We start from the raw sequence: 24,774 nt of genomic DNA, 5'->3' as shown, positions 1-24,774 counted from the left end.
AATTTGGTATGTTACGCACTTGTGAGTTGTGAAACGGAGACAACACTTCACGCGTGTTTCACGTGGGAGGCGGAAAAAATGGCCACGGAAAAAAAATCCGAAAAAAAAACCCAAACTGAAAAATACACTCCGGAAAAAATTTCTGTGATAGAATAATACATTTTTAACAGAACATAAGAACAAAATATTAAAAATACAAAATATTCACGTTTCTGGACTTGTTATAACATAATAATAATTATATTATATTATAGGTCATACTGTCATACTTATGAGTTAAATACTCATTTATTAATACAATTATTACAATTATTATTAAAATTAATATTTAATACAAAATGATTTTGACATTATAGCTATTTTAAATATAACTTATTTAGGTTGAACTATAAAGTTAATTCAGCTACACACTGGTGTTGCCTCTAACTACCCAAATCACTTGATTTACTTGTAAATTAACTTAACTGTACAATTATGATAGGTAATTAACTATAAAAAGCTAAGTTAAAACAATACAAATTTAACTGAAATTAATAAGTTTAAAAAAATTTAATTAAATACTATGTATATTATTTAAAATATGAATCTATAAATAAATGTAAATATATTATGTAAAATATATTTTTTTGGGCTTTTTTTCAGTGGGTTTTTTTTCCAGGGTGTATATTTTAGTTTAGGTTTTTTTTCTGTGGCCATTTTTTCCGCAATTCGTTTCACGTACCTACAACCTACTCGTACGTCGTACGTCGTATTGATAATTATTAACCTCATAATCCTCATAAAAAAGCTAATTCGTACGATATTAATCTGAGAATGTGTAAATTAAAAAAAAATAACTGTACCTGTAAAAGTACACCTATTAGGTACGCGCAATCACAAATTTAAAAAATACCTAAATATTGAATTTTTTTACCGGACTTTTTTTCCGGTCTTTATTAATTCGTCGAACATTTAGTAGAATAATTGGTGATGTACCAATGGAAGTATTGGTTAGGTTAAGTTAAGTAAAAAAAAAAGTAATCAACGTTAAAAAAATTTATGGCGGTGTTGCGGCGATTATGTGCTGCGTAGTCGTCTCGTAATCTCACAGAAAAATATACCTAATATTATATACGTCCTCAATACCTATTAAACGTAAATCGTAATATATTATTTTAACTGGCATGACCAACCACGGGCAACGGTTGTAAATCGTAACCGATTATACGAACGTAACTACTATTTACGTGACGAGTGACGGTCAATAGGTCGTTTTTCAGGAAGTAAATAAGTAGGTATTGTCTATTAATGGATCGTACGCTGCAGCGGTAGCACCAGCTGCTCGACGTCCGCTAAGGTCCTTTCGCGCGATAACATCGTCTGATAGCAAACGGTTTCGACGCATCCCATTGGTCCAACTTGCGTTTCCTCTTCGTCGTCCGTCAACAACTTCTGGATACGGACTCGTTGTGGCCAGAGCCGCCAGACGTCCGAGTACGAGTAGTCTGAACCACTTGTCCGCGCTCAGATCCGTCGTCAATAAACGACAATCAATCAATAAATTGATATATCTCGACTTGGGTCGTATCAATACTCGCTTAGCCGCCAGCGTCGCACAATATCATGGCCCGCGTTCTAGTCGGCGTCAAGCGCGTCATCGATTACGCCGTGAAGATCCGCGTCAAGCCGGACAAGTCTGGCGTGGTCACCGACGGCGTCAAGCACGGCCTGAACCCGTTCGACGAGATCGCCGTCGAGGAGGCGGTCCGGCTCAAGGAGAAAAAGATCGCGTCCGAGGTGATCGCCGTGTCGTGCGGCCTACCCCAGGCTCAGGAGTCGCTGCGCACCGCTCTCGCGATGGGTGCGGACCGCGCCGTCCACGTCGAGGTGCCGCAGCCCCAGTACGACGCTCTGCTGCCGTTGCACGTGTCCAAAATTCTGGCCAAGGTGGCGGTCGACGAGAAGGCAGACATCGTCATCGTCGGCAAGCAGGCCATTGACGATGATTCCAACCAGACGGCCCAGATGACTGCGGCCATATTGGGCTGGCCACAGGCCACGTTTGCTTCCGAGGTGACCGTAGCAGACGGCAATGTGCTGGTCAAACGAGAGGTGGACGGTGGTCTGGAGACAATCAAAGTCAAGTTGCCAGCCGTCATCAGCGCTGACCTGCGGCTCAATGAACCGCGGTACGCGACGCTGCCCAACATCATGAAGGCCAAGAAGAAGCCCATCAAGAAGCTCACAGCTACAGATGTTGGTGTTGACTTGGCGCCGCGTCAACAAGTATTGAGCGTAGAAGATCCGCCCACCAGACAGGCTGGTTCTATTGTGCCCGATGTCGACACTCTCATTACCAAGTTGAAAGAAAAGGGTCATTTGTAATGAGACGCTGATAATACTGTTGTTTTAGTTGTAACAAATTCTCTATGAGGTTTTCAGCTGTTACCAATAATATTTTTTTACAAAATCGATCATCTATAATATTTTTCTTGTAATTCAAAAGATAAAATATTATTGGTACCGCATTCTTTTTTTACATTTTGAAAAATTCATCGACTTATGTCATACTTATTTTTATCAATTTATTGTTATTTGTTAGTTATATAACATAATATATTTACTCATTATATTTTCTGGTTATAAACGGGTTTTTCTTTAAATAAGTATGCACATGGTAAAAATTTGTTTATCCTCTACTACCACAAATTCCTAATTACGCCACTGTGTTTATTTATTTCATATACCTAGTTTGGTGAATTTTAAAACATAACTTTATAGTTGTTTGTTGTTAATTATTATTAAAATTAAATGACCTACTCCCATATTATATGTATGCATATATCAATCGATTAAAATCTGTAACTAGTTATTGTACAGTTTATTATTTGCAGTTAACTTAATTTTGATGAAAAATAAAAATAATTAAAAAGCCATTATTTATTTAACAATTTTAATAACTGCATTAAATATTCAATGTTAAAAATATACACTTAAAATACTTATATTTATCAAGACAAAATGTATTCACTACAATTATATACTGTTAAAAGATCCATATGACTTTTATAAATTCAAATGAGATTATATTATATACAAATTATATATTTTCTGAATGTTGTAAAATGCCATACACATTTTACATAATGTGGAATGTACAAAAATATATTTTCATACGTGTTTTAATGACTAATTATTGCTAGAATTAGATATCAAATTTTTTTTTATGAGACTAGTATATTGTTTCAAACTAGACAATGCGGCTGTACTCGTAACAAAACTACCAGTTGGATTCCTGGGTCTAAAAATATTCAAAAGCTCATTTCGTTCAGCTGCTTTCAAACCCTACAACATAAATGAATCATTCAATTTTATACATTTTATAATGCATTACTGGTATAATACATACATAATTAATAGCAATATTCAAAATAAAGTATGAAAAAACCACAAACCTTCATTTCTAATATTTTCTGAAATTCTGTCATATCAGATTCTGGTAGTAGTTTTAAATATTGATCGACAAAAGAAGTATAGTGTTTTATTGTTGGAGCCATTACTAATTTTAATATCATTTCTGCTTTTGTCATTCCTTTAACTACAACCTTTGTGTAACTGAAATAAAATTACAACACAAAAATAAAATCGCAAACAACTTTTGTGATTTATGTTACCTAGCAGGAGCTTTTCGGTTATCATCAAGGTTCATTGATGGCAAGTCCAATAAAATTGTTTTCAATGAATGAGTATCCAACAACAATTGCTCAGCGCCAATATTTGATAACGGTTTGCACTTATACAAATGTTGTATAAATTTGGGTATGAAGGAACTAAAAGTTAAAATATGAATTATAATAATAATATATATAAGTACCTACTATTAAACATTTAATTGGTTAACTTTTTTTTAATTATTAGTTATTTACTGTTATTGGAAGATACTATTTGACAGTGGTCATAAACAGTTTTAAAATTGGGTAAGACCGTTCAATTCCCTCAATGCATAAATTATGTTTAAAAAAGTGGATGAGGGTAACAATTTGCTATACTTGGGTCTAGACTCTAGAGAGTCACTCTGTTATATTTGAGTTATACAATATAAATCATTATACACGAAAAACGATTCTGAGCAAAGACGGTCTATTATATTACTTAGTACATTTTATGACATTATTGCAATTCAAGTAATTTTTTTGCCATTAGATACTAATAAAATACAATAAATAACAATATTTTATCAAATAAACATTTGATGAAAATTTCAAGTACCTGCAATGAAGAGTTTTTAAGTAACAGAAAAAAAGAATATTGTTGAATGAGAATTTTAAAACTAATAAAATCAAGAATATAGTTTCAGATTTTTTTCCTGATATAATTATGAACATTATTCTATGTTTGCCATAATTGTTTTATCAATTATAACCACAACTAAAACGACCAGAAAAGGCTTTGTATATTTTAGGGTACTCTAAATGTATGATATATTTGAGACTTAACTCTATAATTTGTTTCAAAAAATAATATAAAAACTATTTAGCAAAGTCGCCAAAAACTTTGTAAATGGGGATAAAGCATTTAGCCTGTGATTTATCTTAGGTAAAAATATCCCTAACCAAACTAAAATCCTGAGTATACTACTGATTTTAACTATGTATAGTTATTAGGCTTATAAACTTATACAATTTATTTAGTTCATAGTTTAAATTCAATGGTTAGAATTAACATTGTAATTATTAACTTACTTGGCGAAAGTGATACAAAACTTTGTAAAATATTTTCTAGATGTTGATAAATAGGTTCGAACAATAGGAATAACAGCTCTTAAATGAATGGTCATAATAGTAACATATTCACTTTGATCACCGACTGATGAAATATTTTGCCAAGGAACCTGAAAAAGATATTTTGATAAGAATTGTACAAATAAAAATGTGTTTAATTGTTGGATCTATGAAATTCAAGCAACTCAAATTGTTTACTTTGGTCATATTATTTAAGGCAGGTTCCAAATCAGCTTCTAAATGTTGAACCAAAAGATTAATAGACATGAAAATAATGCTGAAATAAAGATAAAATAGCATGAAATACGTATTTTTTAGCAATGGTAGACTTTATTACTTTTGAAACAAATCATTTTCATTGGCCATGCTAATTTTTCCAACTAAACAAGGGTCAATTTTTTCTTTTAATTTTTCTTCTAACTGTTGTGTGGTTTCCATACAGTAATCTGCAGTTGTAAGTATACTTAAAAAAAATTAAATGTAATACATATATTAATATTATAATTTTAATTTTAGATTCTGAGCGGAGTGATGAATGTATTGATTTTACCATGATGTGTTTTTTGTTTTTTTTTTTGTTGTCTAATGAGCATTTAAAGTTCAAATTTTAACTAAATACATAAAAATTACAGCAATTTTCAAATTATCTTAGATAGAAATTCATTAAAATTTTTCTTTTTAAATCTAAGATTTGAAATTTAATTCAAGATTTCCTACGAATTGTCTACCATTATCAAAAAAAAAAAAAAAATGTTCGCCGGAAAGTCAAATATTTTAATAAGTAATAATAATCTATAATATATTCTAGACAGATAAACCGTCTCCGCTCAGAATCTTTTTTTTGTATACAATGATATTATAATATCATTGGATTCAAATTTAATTCCATCCATAACAGTAACCCACTTGTAACCTACTGTACAGCAGAGCGATATCCACTTTCCCACTTTTTTTAGTATTGTTTTCTTACCAACAAATTTTAGCTAATTCTTGTGGTGTACAATTTACATTTTTAACACTAGCTTCAGTCATCCCACTTGGAAGAAGTTGTAAATCTTTAATAAGGTCTTTGGTCATGTTTGAAACATTAGTAGTCAGAGAAGTAGCTGGATGACTTATTCTATAAATTACACAATTTTATACTAGTATAACTGAATATTTGTGATATTTAATATTATTCTAAAATTATAATAGATGTTTATACTTTGGAAGGTTAACTTCTAATACTTTAATCGCATATTCTTTGAGATATTTCTGAAATACGGCTGCTAATGAAAGCATTGGATTATGATTACTGAGCTCAGTACATTGTACTAGTGACTTTTTATAAAATAAAAACAAGTCAGCACAATTTGGTAGAACAGTAGCTGTTTGATCATCAATATTTTCTTTTGCCAATGTTATCTTATTGTCACTTACAAAACGCTCAATCAATTCTGACAGATTTCTTTAAGTAAACAAATTTAATTTAATAAATCTCAAACACACATATTTTTATTAATGTTCATATTTTTAAATTTAATACTCACTTATCCACACTGTCAATATAGATATAGAGAAAAGGTTGAAAACAATCACTTATCAAACCATAAAATGGTGATGAATTTAGTTTTGGTTCACTTTTTTGTATTGATGATGACAAATTTTCTGACACATCAGTAATATGTAAATTATCTGAAAACGGCTGAAGAATTTCTTCAGTTTCAGTTTTGTTTATTGGTTGCTTCTATAAGAAAAAAATTTGAATTATTTAAATTATTATTTATCTATTTATAAAATATAAATACTAACAGTTATATAGTTCAAAGATTTTTCATTATTTTGAATAATTGTATTGCCATTAAAAGTTTTTGCCATCAAATTTTCAAATGCAACAGTTTTTTGAATTGCAAACAGTAAAAGCTTGACATCAATTTCGTTTTTTCTTTTAACCATCAGTTTAGACAGCTCATTTCTAGGAATACCAATTATGGTTTAACTATCTAAAAAAAATTGCAAATAACACATTTTACATACTTGGTGATTTTACAAAATTCAACAGCAATTCTTTCAGATAACTCCCATTGAGGAGGAAACATAGCCCTAAATTTTTCTTCGCACTGTAAAAGTTGACGTTTAAACCAAGCATATCGTTGATTGATTTTGTCCAACCAGGCTACATCTTCTGCACTATCAAATAAATGTGTATACTCTGAGAGCTGGAGGTCTATAAACCATTCCAATAATTCGTCTCTGAGAAAAGAAAATTTGTACATTTTATAAACATTCATAATACATGTAATACTTCAATTACTTACTTAACTTTTGGCTCTAGAATCGAAACAACTAAACATGCCTCAGTCATTTGTTTATTAGGTACAAAATTCTTTGCGTTTGGTCCAGAAAATGCTTCACGAAAATCTGCCATGATTTGTGTCGCTAAAGACTTTTGAAGTTGTTTTACCTAATAAAAAATGCAGATAAATTATAAAAATTATTTTACTACAAAGTAATTAAATATTTACTTCAGTAGATAACTGAGCAATGTGTGGTATATCTGTGTAATTCTTAAAATGTTCCATAACATCAGTTACACCTTGTAGCGGCATTACAATTTCTCCGTATTTACGTTTTGTAGTTAAACCTCTGTATACATTTGTGGTTTTAAATTAAATTAACTATATTAATAGATACGTATAATATATACAGATATACAGTGAGGGTTTTGTTAATACTTTTTCCATCATTAATAACTTTTTTTTCAAATTAAAATTTGGGAAATGTTTACAAACTATATCAAAAAGCTACATTTTTTATATTTACAACTGCTTTGGTTCACTTAACTCAAAAAAAGAAACATTTGTGCCATTTAAAAATTTAAGATGGCTAATTCAAGTATAAATTGAACTAATGAAAATTGAATAAGTGAATTGTCTAAAATATTTAATTCTTAAGAAAATGCTTAAGTATAGGCAGGAGTTAGGTAGATGAATATATTATTAGATAAATTAGATTAGACAAAAACCACTAAATGGGAAAAAAGGCTAACATACCTGAGCGACTCAATACCAGAAACAAGCATATGCAAATTATTTAGTGTTGTTATAGAAGTAGTGAGATTCTTTTTGGCATAGTCTAATTGTTTAATATCTAAGGTAATTTCTTTAACGACTTCTTCGCTATGTTCAGCTTTTTGTTTGATCTCTCTAATTTGACTGAAAAGGTGTTTGATATAACGTTGGGCTTCTTGTAGCTCAGCCTTACCATCCTACATAAAAGTTTATACTAATTTGTGTTCAGATACATTTGTATGATTAATTGTACCTTGTTAACTTCAATTTGTCCCCTAATGACCGATCGTATATCATTATCTATGGAGTCTACTTTACATTCTAGTGAATTAATAACATCATCGATATTGGTAAGCGACTGTTCTGTAGGAAACAGATTATTGATGTAGTCTATTGTGTCAAAATCTGGTTTATCTAGTGGATCATCGCTTGGCAGTATCTATAAGAAGGAACAATATTGTTTTAAATATTGAATACAATAATATAATAGGTATAATTTATGAATTTATTGCATCAGTGTACCTCATCTATTGCTTTTTGTACTTCTGTCGAGTACACCAATGTCTCTGATTTGCCTACATCAATTTTTTCATCGTTGGTAGTTGACATAATTTAAATATAAATCACCTATTTACCAATTAAAATTAAAATTTAATAAAAAAAAAATATATTTTAAATTTATATATTAAGCAATACCTTACGGCACAGAGCCACTGAAAAGTCAAACGGCCATGTACTAACAACTAAGTAGAAAGTTCAGTTTTTCATTTTAGTTTTACCAATGATTAATAGTCATCAGTCGACGATTATACATTTATGCCAAAAATTTACAAAAATGTAATTAAGTTATTCTATGATAAAAATTTCATTATCATATTATATTATCATCTATTATCAAATATCACTTATCATTATCTACATTGATAAAAATCTTGATAACGATATTCATTATTCAATTTTGATGTGTGTTGGCCCTATTTTTTTTTTTTATAGTATATAATATAATTATATTAAAATATTTACCCAATTTTTCATACTACCTTTTTGAAAATGATGTTCTACAAATTGTGGGATGGCAATTATCACCCAACCCTGCCACATTGATTTTTTTCACTTACCTACCTACCATAAAAGAAACAATTATTATTCATTTTTTTTTATAATGTTATTTTTAATAATTAGAAATAGTTATAATTAATTTTTTGACGATTCATTCAACTCGTTCAAGTAGTGACCAGCCAATATCGAGTATAATTAATTTCTTCCTTGATGTTGCTACAGTAAGATATTTTACTTTTGATATTAATGTATATTTTTACTAGCAAAAAACCATAAATAGATTATGAAACGATTGTTCTTAGAGACAAATATCTCTAAGAATAAATAAGTATTTAAACAATAAACATACTTTTTGGATATGAATTCAAATTAAAAATTTTGACAGGATTTTTGAATTTTGAATTTTGACAAATTCTCATTCCTATTTTAGTATTTTGTAGAAGAAAAAGTGAATAATGAGCGCCATCTATTGTCTTCACTTTCATTATGACTTCATTTCTTATCAAATTTTTTTTTACTGTTAAAAATATTATTTTGAATTTCAAATTTTAAATAAATGATAATTAAAAAATTAAATTACTACGGCACGTAATACGTTTTGAGATTTTCATCTTTTACCTCAATTAATTTCAATGTGTTATGCGTGAATACTTAATTTTCTATTTTTTTACTGTGTATTGAATTTTGTAACAGTATAACATGTTTAATTAGTTGCAAGCATAAAACTGTATATGTGTAAATGTTTAATTAATAATAATTATGGCTACTGGTATAGAATGTTTGAAATGGAATACATCAACTTTCCAACCATCGAATGGTAATGTTCTTAAGTTGAAAGTCATATTGTGTAATATTAACTTGTTCTTTTTTTTTTTTTTTAGTTTTAGACCATACAGAATATACTTTAGCGCTGAAACCGTCTCATTGGTTAAATTTGAAGTCAAAGGGCCTCTCTATAAAACTGTCATATTTAGGACTAACACAAAGATTAGCATCTTTAGACAATCTGAATAATTTATATGTTTATGATTGGTCAAAAGCAAATTTAAAAACCTTAAAGTAATATACATAAAAAAAAATAACAATATTCCATTTAAGTTGTCTGGTAATCTTCCATCTACTTACTACAGGTCAAAATATGAACATAATAGTAAACTTACAAGTTTGACAAGCAATACCCTAGGAAATAAAATAGTTACATGTTCAGATAATGGAAAAATTCAAATATGGAATTATAAAGTATTATTTGTCTATATTTACTGAGTATGTTTTTTTTTATTTTTTTAACATAGTATTTTTTAGTTTTCAAGCTGGAAGATGTTAACTGAATTTAGAGGTCATTATCAGTGTGTACGTGATGTTCAGTATTCTATCGATAATAAGTATTTAATATCTTGTTCAAATGATAAAACATTTAAAATATGGGATTGTCATTCTAATAAGTTTGTAGCCAGTAATATGTTTCATCGTAATTGGGTTAACACAGCAAAGTTTTTCAAAGAAGACAAACTCATCATTTCTTGTTCAAGAGATTGTTATGTACAAGTTTTTGATTGTTGTTCTGGAAAATGTGTTGCAAAGTTCAACTTAAGTCCAGGTACAAAAAAAATAATAATAACTGTTCAAAAATTAAAATTAAAATATTTCTGTACATCCATTAGATTTTGCTGAATCACTTTCACTAAAAGAGGAGTTCTCAATAGCAGTGGGTACAAACCAAGGGTCCATACAAATTTTTGATTTGAGAGCTTTAAAAGTTTTACAAAAATACAATGAACACACAAGTCAAGTAAATTGTGTGAAATTTCAATATAAGACACCATGTTTGGTATCTGTTTCAAAAGATAAAAAATTAAATGTAATTAATTTTAAAACTATTTCACAATAGAAAATACAAAACAAATAATAAATAATTGTTTTTTTTTTTTATTTTGAATTTTAGGTGTATGACACAAATGAAGGTAGATTTTTGTATTCAATTGATCACCTCAGTGAAATAAGATCAATGGATATTTCCTTTGATGATAAATTACTTGCAACAACATCATTTCATTTTGACAATGAGGTATATTATACAATAGTTTATTGCAAAAATAATACTTATATTATATATTATTTTTCAGATTACTTTATGGAAAACGGAGACACTATAATTGTAATTGCTTAATATATTTTACGTTCTAATATTTATACGGTACTTAGTTAAATTTTTTGTGTACATTTATGATTTTATTTATTTATTAAACAATTAGATACTTAAGAGTTGTTTTAATTTGCATAACATATAATACAACAATTGTTCAATTATAAATTATTAAACAAAGTTTATCGGGTTAGAAAATAAGAATTAATTTTAAACGATAAACTTAACTTTGAAACTAGTTTATAATTATTTTGTTGTTTTATTTTTTAAACTGCTGATGTCTGTATTCTTTCCTTACTGTAAAAACTGTTTGAACACTGTTATTAAACACTGTTATTTAACACTGTTATTTAACATTGTTATTTAACATTGTTACGTATTATTAATATAAATAATAACATAAACGTATTATACAGACATTTATTGTTAACAGTATAATTCGTAATGACGTGCATTACAGTTCTACTCGCTAATATCCGATAGACAGTCCCCACCGATCATAATATGATACTTATGATTATTGTTAGTATAAACAGTATACATGTAATATCATATAATATAAATGCCGAATATGCAATAATCTCCAATAGTTTTATCTTAGGTCAAATATATTTTTATAAATACAGTGAAAAACTGAAAACTCTTATTACGTAAATAACATTAAGTTAACTAATAATGATTGGTTTGATTTAAAACCTATTAATTATTCTTTATTTCGAAAACTTTCAATAACGGGAGAGATCACATGGTTCCTTCAGATTCGTTATAGAGAGTTTTCACTGTATACCGATATTGTGTCTTTGTATCTGCAGAATAATAATTAGGTAAATATTATTTCTTATCTCATGTATATATATATAATAATAACAATAATATTATACCTAATTGTTGAGCTGTAATAGTTAAACTGAAAGCTAATAATAAAAACAAAGTAAAAATTTAAAAAAGAAATCAGAAATTGAAAAATTTTTAAAATTGTTCTTTGGATTATCTTTTTTAAAACCTGTGGAAGTTCAAAAACGTTTTTCTGAAGATCTCATGAATATAAAACCAAATAATCAATAGGTACTTTTTGGTTATCATACCCCAATGGTCAGCTGGCCGACTGCGGCGGCGGTCGGGATATACCGATTCCACTATCGTACCCCATTATATTTATCTCAATGCCTCCATCATAAAAATATTTTTTAATTAAAATAATTTTTTTGGTATTAATATTGTATTGGTATACTTGATAATAATTTTTTTTTGTATTGATGTTTTATTAAACTTTATTGGTATTCATATTTTATTATAATTTCTTTGTATTCATATAATTTCATATTATATTATTTTATTAAAATAAATTATATTTTTGGCAATTATTTATTTATTTGTATGGCAATGAAACTTGACAATATTGAGATAAATATCATGGGGTACGAGAACGGAATCGGTATATCCCGACAGCCGCCACAGTCGGCCGGCTGACTGTTGGGGTACGATAACCGAAAAGTACCAATCAATAATTACATGGTTTTAATATTATTTTAACAAAATGTAATATTTAAATTTTAACCTTCATTGAGTTGATCCACAAACCATGAATAGGCATCACAAATAGAACAGTTAATTAACAAATGATTTGACCTGATTAATATTCATATGCACTCAGCACAAGTATGACAATGGTATTGCAAGTTATGGACTCAATAAATTATCCTAAAATGATTTATTAGATAGATTGAACAAATTTATCAACAGTATGCGAGTTCATGGTAAAATATAATTATTACCATTTCAAAAAGGTAAGCTAGGTACCTATATTGCATAAAATATAAAAAATACAATTTTATAGAAATAAATAATCAACTGTATATTTTAATTCAACTTCAATTTAGATTAATTTTAATTACCTAGGAATAATTGTTAGTAATACTTCTTTGAAAAAATGTATTTATTGACATGGAAGAAACATATGGGCTAAGTTATATTGTAACCAGAGAATTGAACCAAGTTGTATTAGAGAACATATTCAGCTTCTTGAAAGGTATGACCGGAAGTACCAATAATAATATGACTGTTTTGGATTTTAAATACTGCTAAGACTTATTAAATTATTAATAAAATGTAATAAATTAAGTAAAGAACAATTACATTTAATTTCAGTTTACGGTGGTATTTACTTGGAAAACATTCTGATGTAGTTTTCACAGAAAATACCAACACTGAAAATAGCAATTAAGTCAGTTTACTGGATGAAACAGAGTGTTTGATTGGCCAAATCATCAATGAATTGCAATTATCTGTAGCTGACTCCAATGTTTCCAATGATACAACTGTTGAAACTATTCATAATTTTGAAGCTGGCCTGAATTTTGATCTTCTTAATCAATTTTAGGTACCTATTAATTAAAATGTTTTAAAACTATTAACAAATAACAAAAATGACACATTTCTTAACGGTTTTAGCTAAATACTGGAGAACCACCATTCCAAATATTAGAAGAAGGGTGTGCTGAATATGTTTCGGGCTATATAGCAAATCGTTTCTATAATAAATAACCTTATTTAACTGTTCCACATAATTCACAACCACCAGATATCTGGACAAATCATTTATCTCTTGGCAATTAAAAAATTCTATGTAATAGTCTTTTTAGAGCAGTCTTACAATTGGAAAGAGATTTAAAAACTTTTCAAGGAGACACTTTATATAAAAAACCACAAGTTTCTAAAATTGTATACAAAATAATTGCACCCAAAATTCAGCATTTAAACATACCTGATGAAGTTATTTTATGTTTGATACGAACACGAACATAATATATTCGTCTAAATAATTTGAATAATGAACGATCGAGCAACGTTTAAAAAAGCAAGAAAAAATTATAAAACGAAAATTCACCAACTGACAAAATATACTTATCAAAAATAATATTATAACAATTTTAATAAATTGTAATTATATTTTGTTCGTTAATCTTTAGTATTTAATTTAAAACCAAAAAAAAAAACCATGAACAAAATATTTATCTGTTATACTGCACTTCAAAAACCACTGAACTGTAACTTTAAGTTATAGTATACAAAACCATGTATAAAATACGCCACCCATGAGAAGCTGAGAACTACGATTATGACGGGGTGAAGAGAGGTGGAACGTCTCGTACGTATCACAAAGTTGCTGACATACCTATCTATTTTAACACAGGATTTGTATAACTTTAAGGTAAATTTAAAGTTTTTATTTATTCTAAAATCTAATAATAATTTTTAAAAGTTGTCTTCTAAGTTTTTTGAACATAACTTCCATTAGAAGTTTAAGCGACTTTATTTTAATGTACTATTACAAAAAGCATACAAAAACACTCATTTTGCAAAAAAAATTTCAAAAAACCGCTTGGGAGCCAAACTAGAATTATGCATATTTTAAATAATCTATCGTATTTAGGTAAAGATTATTAGAATTGTTGTTAGTTAGATTAGATTGAAACAAAAAACATGAGAGACATAATATGCATTATTTAAATTATTTGAATAACTAACTCAATTAATAACAGAATGATAAATTAATTGAAATGAAATAAACATACTTGTGAATATTATCGCATATCATATCCATGTGTGTTAAAAATGGTCTTGTGATAAATATGATATTTTTTACTTTTTCACGAAAATTACTTAGCTTGCCAGTGTTTAAAATAAATAGTTCTTTAACATTGTGTTCTCGTAACAGGCTATTTGTACCATAGACCTATTAACTGAGTAAATTTTAGGTAACGCGCAGTCCATTAGTTAATACGTCTATGATATGTACAGGGCCGCAACTACCGGGGGTGCAGGGGATGCATTGCACCCCAATAGAGAATTTAGAGAGCCCCAAAGGGTCCCTCGATAATTTAAAAATGCTTAAAATTATTATATAAAAAATTAGAAACTAACGACCTATCATCTTTGTATAGTGAAAATGTTACATCTTGTATTATATTTTTAAGTTTACCAGTGACTGTTGCAACAGCCGAACGATCTTTTTCTAAACTTAAATTAATTAAATACTATTTAAGAAACTCCACATCTCAAGACCAACTAACAAACATAAGTATCTTAAATATAGAAAGAGCTCGCTGCTCGCACTGAAGAACTTGATGTAGAAAAACTAATTTTAGACTTTGTCAATCAAAAGAGCAGAAAAAAAATTTTTTAAGTAATTTTAATATTATAAATATGTAATTTTTTTAATAATTTTAAATGTAATTACTATTTTGTATAATAGTGTAAATAAGTAAATATGTGTTATGTACTATGTATAATATGTAAGCATATGAAAAAGCATAATATTTAATTTTTTTCATTATAATTTTAAACGTATATCAACCATTTTTATCTAGTGTAAATTTGTATTTTTTTTAGTTAAAAAGAAATTTAGATGGTGATGGATACTTAACGTTTACATATTATATAAATATATTTTTCATGAAGATATTTCGTAAAATTTTAGAAAGTAAGGGGCTATTATTATTTGGTTTGGCACCCCGGCCCTAATAACCTTAGTTGCGGCACTGTATATGTGTTCGTCCAGAATTATAACCTGCATATTATTTTTTAATTGATTGATCGTAATAATTATACTTCAGCAATTCTTTATTAATGCTGTACCTTAGGACCATCACACTTGTCCAATAAATGAATTAAATCTTTGGCCGCACCCTCTTGAAGTAAACTAATATTTACTCGACTACTGGTTAAATTGTTGGACATGATGAACAATAAAATTAATGAAATATAAATATAAATTTAAAAATAATGTTTAATTAGGTTTGAAAGTATTTGTAAGACATTTGTATTCAATGCGAATCCAATAAAGGAATTTTCACTATAAATTTATTCATTTTCTAATTTTCATTAGTGTGTTAGGTATTTAAATATTAATATTGTGATTTCAAGTTTGTATTTTATATTTAATAATTAAATTTTTTGTTTTCCTAGCAAGGTTAGGTTTATTTAAATTAATAATTTTACCACCTTGTTTCTTAGTGAAAATATTAACGGCATCAAGTCATCAAGGTGGTAATTGATAATATAATCTAAGACCACAGAATATGTATATACGCAAGGTTTATAGATAAATAAATAATTATTTATTTTATAATATAATTATTATTATTTAGACGAAAAACTTTGGATAATATACACTGGAATTGAGCTATTACTGGGCCGCTCAGTTGCTAAACTTCAAGATAGAAGATACTGGAAGGAGCCCACGGATAATAGATATGTCTATGTCTATTATTATCCGTGGATAGAGCCTCTACATCTCGGATATTAATCCGTGCTCTACATCATTAGTTCATGCCACACATATATAAAAATACTATTTTTATATATCTGTGGTTCATGCTCTACATCGCCCGAAAAACTATCCAATCTTTATCAAACAGTTTAGACAGATTTTGGTAATAATATAGTTGGTAACACTGTAAACCGTATGTTTATGATTTTAGTTTTGACTTTTTGATATAAAATTTTATTAAAAAAATAAAGGTAAAAGGTTATACATTGTTAAAAAATACAAATTACAATTTTGTTTGTTCTAGCAACTTGCGAGAAAGCTGGAATTTCGTCTCTAAGCTCTAACTTTTAATACTTAAATTTACTTTATAATCATGTTTGGCTTATCGAAATTAGCTCAGCCTATGGCCAAGCAATCCCTTCAAGTAATTTCCAAGAGAACAAATATTACTGTTAACGGTCCACCTCAAGTCAGAATGCCGAAATGGGTAAGCACTATGTTTTTTGTATTGTAATTGCTTTATACTTACATAATATATTTTATCTTTTTGAATATTTTAATTGTTGAATGGCTTGAACTTTGAATTTTGTTTTTATTATATTTGTTGTATTTATGTAGAATACCTATGCTATGCTGAAAAATCTTTAAAAAAAAGTTACTTGTATTTTAACGCCCCGCCAATCTTGTTTGTCATTGCCCCACCACAAATAAAATATATTTTACAATTAGTTTTTAATTAAATTTACTTTAGTCATCAGTGTAGGTGACTAACTCTAGGTTGAATTTATCTTTACTCAGATGATACATATATTATATTTTGTTGAATTTTGTTGACAACTAATAACAGCTATTATTTCATATTGTTTTGTTCTAGCAACAATTACTTATTGGAGGTGCTGCATCTGGGTCAATCTTGATCATACCTATTTGGGTTCTGTATGACTTAAAGAGTCTTCCACGAGCATAATTACTTCACTTCATGTTTTTGTTGCATTATTATAAATTAGATATGTACTGTATAAAAATGTTTTTTCTATAGAAATAAAATGAAATTGTAGTTGATACACTACCAACTGTATATAATATTATGTAGTTTTGATTAATAACTCTACCTAAAATGCTTATCAAATTGTTGGTATGTTCACTCGGTACAATAATAAAAGTATTTTTTTTTTTTTGTAGTTAATTAGATTAATATGTAAATTAAACACAATATTTCTTTGATATTGTTACTTGTTAACTCGATGCCTCTGCAAAAATAAGTATAATACACATCAACAGACCCTATATAAGTTAAAACTACAAATTAAGATATTATATTTTTATCTTAGTTCATTGGTTTTAATAGATGAGAGTACAAATTCATAAAAACAGTTAAATCATTTGAAATTATTTCATGGTTATTACTGTACTAAAATCTTGTGTCTACATTTTCTAAATAATATTTTTTTCTATCGGTAGAATCAGAAAATCTGGAGTTTCCTTCTTAATTTTAGTATCTGAAAATTTTTTTTTAGAGAGAGGGAGGTTTAGAAATGTTGAATCAGAACTTGATGGTCAAACTTAGAATCAAAAATATAACATTTAGTTATTTGAAGTTTTAGTCACTCCCTGGCCCTGGCTCCTTGGTATCGGCTACATTTTCTAAAATTATTAATCAACAACAGTGTATTATAATAGTTTTTTTAAGCAGAAAAAAATTACTAAACATTTAATTATGGTTTTGTAATTTAGGATTTAATGGGTTAATAATAAGTTTCCTTGCCAAACACATTGTTCTATAACTATAATAGTTTGGGAACCCAAATATTATATTGTAGGCATTAAGCACTCTGTATGTATATAACCTTCGTAAAACGGACACTTCTCAGTTCATCCACAGAATATTAAATATTTTATCTAGACTATAGTTCATCAGGTTCATCTACACAACACTGAAACCTCAATGTTTTTGAATTTTTATCTAAAAAGTTCTAGTAGTTTTTGAAATAGTATTAAATTATTTTATGTTAAAAACTTCTTGGTTGCCTTTCGGTACCTATATTTATTCTATATACATACAATCTCCTAGTGTAAGCCATGTATTTATTAATTCAAAATCCCAGTAAATAATAGGTAATACTCTATAATTATACATCAAGGCTTTCTACATAGACCCATAAACTTTATAAGTTAGTTAGGTATTGGGTTAATTAGTTTATAGGTCTTTATAATTTCGTCTATTATTCATGTAATATAAGCATGTATGTTATTCAACACGCAGGACAAACTTTTATCACAATATTAGTATGACATTATATATCGTCAAGTAGTCTTTTGTTAAAATAATTAATTTATCATTTTTCCATACCTTAATACAAATACATACTGTTGATTGTAATTAACTCATAATATGTACATTGATAAGTTTTCGACCAATAACAAAAAATATTGTATTTTCTAGTGGTAAATTAATACATATTATGAAACTACATTAGGTAACAGTATAATATGGACACATTATAAAAAATTGTATTTTGTATTTTTTTTCAACTAACTTTTTTATACATCTTGGTATTTTGATTGTGTAATATTTTTTCTCCAAACCGTATACTTTAATTTATAAAAAAAAATTTTTTGCATATTTTATAGATATTTATTGCTTATAAATCTGGTCCCTTGTGATGACTTTGGTCTTTGGAGTATATGTTTGCTGACTTATATCAATCTCCTGCATTGCTTAACTAAGTATACCATTGCATTTTGTTCACATACATAATTATTAAAATTACAAATCGAATCTTAATCAAAATTGTTTTCATCAAATGCATTCATTTGTTATAAATATATTATGTTTTAGAGTTATGAGCCAGTTATAATTCACTTATTTATATAAGTTCATTGCAATGTAAGAAACTAAGAAGTTAAATTACACCTTATAGACCAAAATCAGGGGGTGCATTGGTGCATGGAGAAAGGTGTTTGTTTCCCATAAATTAAATTTTTTTTAATTCATATTTATATTTAAAATGTTGTCCCTCTTGAATTTTTTATAAATTTCTACCTATGATACACTTAATTTACAGAAATATATTATACATTAATTTAATTTGAAAACAATTTTTGCTTACAAATTTTAGGATGAAGGAATGTAATTAGATGCCTATTGCATTTTGTAACACACTTTAATATTGGTTAACCTCAAAAATCCTTATTTCTAAAAAAATAAATATAACTTTAATTGTCCTTGATTATTCAATGAACAGAGATCTAAGAAACATATGTACTCTATTTCTTGAGGAAATTAAATATTTTAACTGAAACAATTTCAAATGCACTTGCGAGAATTTACTAACCGCTAAACTTATGTACGATGTCAATCTAAAAATAAATACATATAAATAAAAGACAAATATTTTCCAAAATTTTAAATTGATCAAAATGTTTTGTATAGTACAGAGTGGGGCTGTTTTACTTATACAAATCATTAATGATAACTTTCACTTTATTAATGCCTTTATTGTATATCATAGATGTTTGTGATCAAAACACTCCATAAATCCTAATAATTTGGTAACTTAGTCCATACAATTTTCTTTTTCATATTTAAACATGCGCCATTATATTTATATTTTAAGCATTGGCTATAATTTTTAAGACAGTTAAAATTTGTTAAAAACCTGTTAATATAAATTTATTATAGCTTCAAAAGTAATGCTCTTTTTCTATTATGTTCTTAATTTTATTGATGTCAATCTTAAATTAATGAAAATTATATTTAAACTTTCAAATATTTAGAACTTGTACTTATGAAACATTAAGGGTAGGTGAATAGGCTATTTATGAAAATATTCACTGTGAAAACATAATAGAATTATTCAATTCATGAGGTTGCTGAAGTTAACCAGTGTGCGCTATTTAAAAACTAGAACATGCTTGAATCTACAATAGGCAATAGGCATATACTAATATATATTATATTGTTATTATATTATATACAAAAATATTTTCAAAAAAATTTATTTTTATAATATTATTAATACTTTTTACACATTATTTATATTAATTTATATTTGAAGTACAATTTTAATTGAGAAAAAAATTAACATTTAATAAATACGTTAAAAAAAGAAAAAGCATAATTTTAATAAAAACATTAACGCTCATGTTTCTTCTCTAACCATAAAAATAAAAACTTTATTCAAATTATATAGTGTTTATTGTAGTGATAGAAATATTGGTTACAATCTTGTAATCTCAACTAATTGCTCGAAAATTGTGTGATTACACATATTGGTGATAAGTTGTTGTTGACATTTGGCGTTGTTTATTGTATATAATGCAGTTTATGTTGGTCATAGTTCAACGACGCTCATGAGTATAGAATGTCATGTTGTGCATTCTAATCAGATGGTCTTTTTTCACCAAACTTTTTGGCATAATCTTCAGCATTTTTAAAAAACTTCTTACGATCTTTCAAATATTCTTCTGCTAACTCAGCACGTAGAGGATGTTCTGGTTCAGGATCATTGACTAGGGCTATTAAAGCTTGAATAACTGAAAATTTCAAAAAAATAGAAACACTATGTCTTACTGTTATACAAAGAAAAACAATTTAAATAAATAATACATACCTTGATCAGCTTTGGTAGCGGGTTTCCAATTTTCAGCACTAATGATTGGCAAACAAACCTGGCCCTTTTCATCAATGTTGGGATGATAAATTTTAGTTTTGAAATTGATTTTAGGTGGTTTAAATGGATACTCTGCAGGAAAATTAATTTCTATTCTAAATGCCCCTTTATTATATGGGGGATTTTCCTAAAACAAATTATGATACAATTAATGAATTAAATCTGACATTTACAATATTTTTAAATAAAGCTTAAAATATTTATTTTTATGTACTTACGGGTAAAATCAGTCCTTGCCAAGCTAATATATTTGTTTCATCAACCTGAATATCACGGAATGACTTAAGTCCAGAATCACGGATATCTGCTAGTTCCTAAAATAAAGAAACTCAACTTATTACACGTGCTTAGTTACAGAACATAAAAAATAAATCAAATTCTAAAATAATATTACTTAGGAAATAATTTATACATAAAGATGAGTGATGATGGTCAAATGAGTACCTACTTTTTTTTTATTTCATAGGTTTAGACGATATGTACATAATCTTTAGTGATTAATATGAAATATATGTATAGACTATTTTAAAAATTAGCATGATTTTTAGATGTATTACATTAAAAGTTAAGAGCAAATATAAATCTTAGATACATGATAATATCTGTAATTATATGTTAAAAATATGTATTTATATATTAATGATTACCTATACAATTATAAAAAAACAAAAGCTATTTTCTAAATTTTAACTCATAATTTGTTAGTATTGTATAAAAAATGGAATGTTTCAATGGATAAAAATAAATAGAATAAAGTATCTATAGATAAACACCAAGATTTTACAATTTTGACTAAAATGCATTATACAACTAATAAACCTTTCAGGTTATTGAAGTTGTGCCCATGTACCTAGCTAATAAGTTATTTAAAAAATGCAAAATATTAAATTCATATTTTTTATGGCAGTATATTATTTTAGATCTCTCGAACACATCTACAAGAAAAGTTAATTTACATAGTTGTATATAAGTTAAAATATATTAATGAAAGCCAATAGGTAATGCGTACAAATTAATGTGTGGAGGTAATGTATTTTTATTATTTATAGACATAGGTATATTGTTGGAATACATAACAAAGCTGTTTCCAACTTCTCAAGTTTTTAATTTATTAAAATATTGAATATAAAACACTTCAATCCTATATGTGTGCCATGCAGCATGCATAAATAAAATAATATGTGTATATACTAAGATATATACTATGATACAAGGCCGGATTGGTATGTATCAGCCCATCAAGATTTTCACTTCTAAGCGGCCCATTTACATATTCACTGGCCCAGAATTTGGGTCTATTATTTTGTATTGGTTTATTACGTCTAAAATCGTTACAAACTTATTTACTTATCCTAACATGTATTTATTTTCACTCACACTCTGATACTACCGGCCCTAACTTTAAGCGGCCCGCCGAGATTTTCTAGGGAGCTTGCCTAACCAATCCGGCCCTGCTATGATATATAAGTAGTAAAGTAGTAAATAGTGGACTGATTCAAAAAAAAAACTTGAGCTTGTTTTAAATTTTGATATCGCTATTATACAACTCAAATTAAGTCACTAAACACATTTTATCAACAATATAATATTACAGCTTATACAGAAGAAAAAAACTAACAAATTCAATTATTTTCAATAGATAATCAACAAATTCCTATAAATATAAAATCTATTTATTTAAATATCTCAGTTGTGTGTGCAGAAAAAACCATTTATGATCAATTAGTGTCGAGTATCTCTTATCAAATTTAGTCAATTCAATTATTCGACCATTACACAAATGACCACCAAAAAAATTTTTCCGATCATGTCATATCAACAATAAATTGGTGATCATTAGAAACAGATGAATGTTACGATTATTCAGACAAATTTCGAAGGTAATGGACAAAGAAATACACCGAGCTATACTTAGCATAATAATAATATATTGTATTATAAACTTAAAGCGACATGGTAGAAGCAATACTACAGTTCTGCTGTTATAGAATAATCATCACGTCATATACATTAACAGCTAGGTATTAATTCAGTTATATACATATATATATATATTATAAACATTACAATACATGTAAAATGTATTGTAGTTTACTAACCTTTTGAAGTCTCCTCGTAGCGGCCATGGTCTATAGACTGCGGTTTTTGACGGAAAACGAAACGACGAAACGGATTTTGTTCACTGTAAAAACTAAAAACGAAGGCCGTGTTCGCAGTTTCGCACGTATACTATATAATCACAACACGCGCATATCAATTCAGTATTTTGATTGCTCGGATATTTTAAAATAGTTAATAAATTCACGGCGGTCCTGCATAAACAACGTAGACAGCCTGCTGCGCTGCTGCTAATATACTATTAAATTACTTTGTAGTTTATATTAATATACTTTTTTTTCTAAGAATTAAATTGAGTAAAGATAATTAATAATTACCACCTTTGATAATAGTCCGGTGGGCACCAGAATGTCCTGATCTCGACGGACGACGAGTTCACGACTCTTGATTTTGATTTTATATTATGTTCTCTTTTTTTTTCTCTCGGTTTTTTTTTTATAATCAGAAAATACACACTCTTCACCAGTGTAGCCAAATCTGACAGTACTAAATTTCTCCAATAGTAATAATAATTTACCTCGACCACGACCATTAATCGGGCGCGCAACAGCCCGTACAGCACAGCTTTTAAAGTTTTCAACTCTTTTTTTTTTTATCGTTCATTCGACTCATTCGTTTAAATTTCAACTAAGTGTCTAAGTGCGTCCATTTTCTGCAATGTACACTGAACTATGTAGTCATGAGTGACGTGAACTACAGTTTATTTTAAGGCACTTTTACAAAATGTGAATTGCGGAAAAAAATCTCCGGGAAAAAAAATCCCAGGAAAAAAAATCCCCTGACGAACGACCCCAGAAACAAAATCCCCGACCCTAGGAAAAAAAATCCCCAGACCGCAATATTACTCACAACCTCATGAAAATGGTTGAACATATATTTTTAAACGTTAATTAACACCTACTCACAGTAAAAACATATAGCATATAAAAATATTTCGAATAATTAATGCGTCAATAATACAAAATATAGATAATAATAATAAAATTAATAATTATGTAATAATTATCAAACAATAATCATTAAACTTAGGCACCTATTCACAGTAAAAACATATAATGATATAATTGTTTGTAGTTTTTTGAAATTTTCAACAAATGTTTGTATGATGTTTTCTATGTAGGAATGTATGATAACATTTTCAAAATATTTTAAATATTTTAGAGCTATTTATAAATCAAACGTTATGATTATGACTTTATATATTAGACAAAAAACTGTTGACATTTTTAAATGTAATTATAACGGAAAACAAAAATAATTAATACCAAAAATTACAATTTACAAACATTTTCTAAAAATGCAAAAAATTTTCAATTTCTACAGCTAAGTATTGCAAATTTAAAACAAGGTTTCTCATAAGTAGTTGAAAAAAATCTAAAAAAATATCTATACATCTTTACACTAAAATACTCTGTGGGACTACTAGGTATTCGGTATTTTTTATAGATATTTTTAGTTAAAATTATAAGGATAAAAAATATTTAAAAATATAATTTTTTAATAAAAACTTTGTTTTTCTAACAACTATATTAATTTATTGAATGATATAATATAATAATATAGTATAGTATAATATAATATACGTATTTGTAATTAAATATTAATAATGTGGTAATTATATCTATAAAGATACCAATTAACGTTAAAAAATATTTGTGAATGAGGTTGTGAGTAATATTGTAGTCTGGGGATTTTTTTT

General features: G+C 27.6%; 4 protein-coding genes and 2 long non-coding RNA genes across 7 annotated transcripts; 3 read left to right on the top strand and 3 right to left on the bottom strand.

The window, feature by feature from the left end:
- Positions 1-1,327: 1,327 nt before the first annotated feature.
- On the top strand, positions 1,328-2,626 carry Etfb (Electron transfer flavoprotein beta subunit). The gene has a single exon (XM_015518908.2). The coding sequence runs from the start codon at positions 1,603-1,605 to the stop codon at positions 2,362-2,364; it is 762 nt and encodes a 253-aa protein (XP_015374394.2). The 5' UTR covers positions 1,328-1,602; the 3' UTR covers positions 2,365-2,626.
- Positions 2,627-2,915: 289 nt separating this feature from the next.
- On the bottom strand, positions 2,916-8,666 carry Vps53 (vacuolar protein sorting 53). The gene is made up of 17 exons (XM_089227421.1): positions 8,507-8,666; positions 8,333-8,437; positions 8,064-8,249; positions 7,793-8,007; positions 7,265-7,385; positions 7,058-7,203; positions 6,777-6,992; positions 6,552-6,714; positions 6,290-6,486; positions 5,965-6,207; positions 5,731-5,880; positions 5,098-5,223; positions 4,959-5,037; positions 4,722-4,870; positions 3,654-3,809; positions 3,435-3,594; positions 2,916-3,324 (listed from the first exon to the last, which is right to left on the bottom strand). Exons 2-17 carry the CDS (start codon positions 8,417-8,419, stop codon positions 3,169-3,171), a joined length of 2,550 nt encoding a protein of 849 aa, XP_089083547.1. The 5' UTR covers positions 8,420-8,437; positions 8,507-8,666; the 3' UTR covers positions 2,916-3,168.
- A 726-nt stretch (positions 8,667-9,392) lies between these two features.
- Positions 9,393-11,129, top strand: LOC107169236 (transcription factor unc-37-like). 2 transcript variants are annotated; one of them, XM_015518914.2, is made up of 8 exons: positions 9,393-9,686; positions 9,751-9,928; positions 10,000-10,108; positions 10,172-10,219; positions 10,313-10,466; positions 10,531-10,727; positions 10,812-10,934; positions 10,993-11,129. In XM_015518914.2, the coding sequence occupies exons 1-8, from the start codon at positions 9,629-9,631 to the stop codon at positions 11,020-11,022; spliced, it is 897 nt and encodes a 298-aa protein (XP_015374400.1). In that variant the 5' UTR covers positions 9,393-9,628; the 3' UTR covers positions 11,023-11,129. The 2 variants fall into 2 exon arrangements, with proteins under 2 accessions (XP_015374400.1, XP_015374399.1); XM_015518913.2 differs by having other exon boundaries at positions 9,395-9,686; positions 10,172-10,466.
- A 1,446-nt stretch (positions 11,130-12,575) lies between these two features.
- Positions 12,576-13,961, bottom strand: LOC149055560 (uncharacterized). The gene is made up of 3 exons (XR_016191665.1): positions 13,777-13,961; positions 12,908-13,396; positions 12,576-12,812 (listed from the first exon to the last, which is right to left on the bottom strand). It is a non-coding gene; the product is annotated as an uncharacterized LOC149055560 (long non-coding RNA).
- Positions 13,962-16,527: 2,566 nt separating this feature from the next.
- On the top strand, positions 16,528-17,367 carry LOC149055559 (uncharacterized). Its single transcript, XR_016191663.1, has 2 exons — positions 16,528-16,771; positions 17,159-17,367. It is a non-coding gene; the product is annotated as an uncharacterized LOC149055559 (long non-coding RNA).
- Positions 17,368-20,267: 2,900 nt separating this feature from the next.
- Ubc10 (ubiquitin conjugating enzyme 10) lies at positions 20,268-23,464 on the bottom strand. Its single transcript, XM_015518907.2, has 4 exons — positions 23,057-23,464; positions 21,176-21,271; positions 20,898-21,084; positions 20,268-20,820 (listed from the first exon to the last, which is right to left on the bottom strand). Exons 1-4 carry the CDS (start codon positions 23,081-23,083, stop codon positions 20,666-20,668), a joined length of 465 nt encoding a protein of 154 aa, XP_015374393.1. The 5' UTR covers positions 23,084-23,464; the 3' UTR covers positions 20,268-20,665.
- Positions 23,465-24,774: the final 1,310 nt, after the last annotated feature.

The sequence above is a fragment of the Diuraphis noxia genome, unplaced genomic scaffold (genome assembly GCF_037042655.1).
Source record: "Diuraphis noxia isolate RWA-SAM2 unplaced genomic scaffold, SU_Dnox_SAM2 contig0004, whole genome shotgun sequence".
In the NCBI taxonomy this organism is placed as follows: domain Eukaryota; kingdom Metazoa; phylum Arthropoda; class Insecta; order Hemiptera; family Aphididae; genus Diuraphis; species Diuraphis noxia.
Note: the sequence above shows the minus strand (reverse complement) of the source record. Positions and strands in the feature narration are given on the sequence as shown.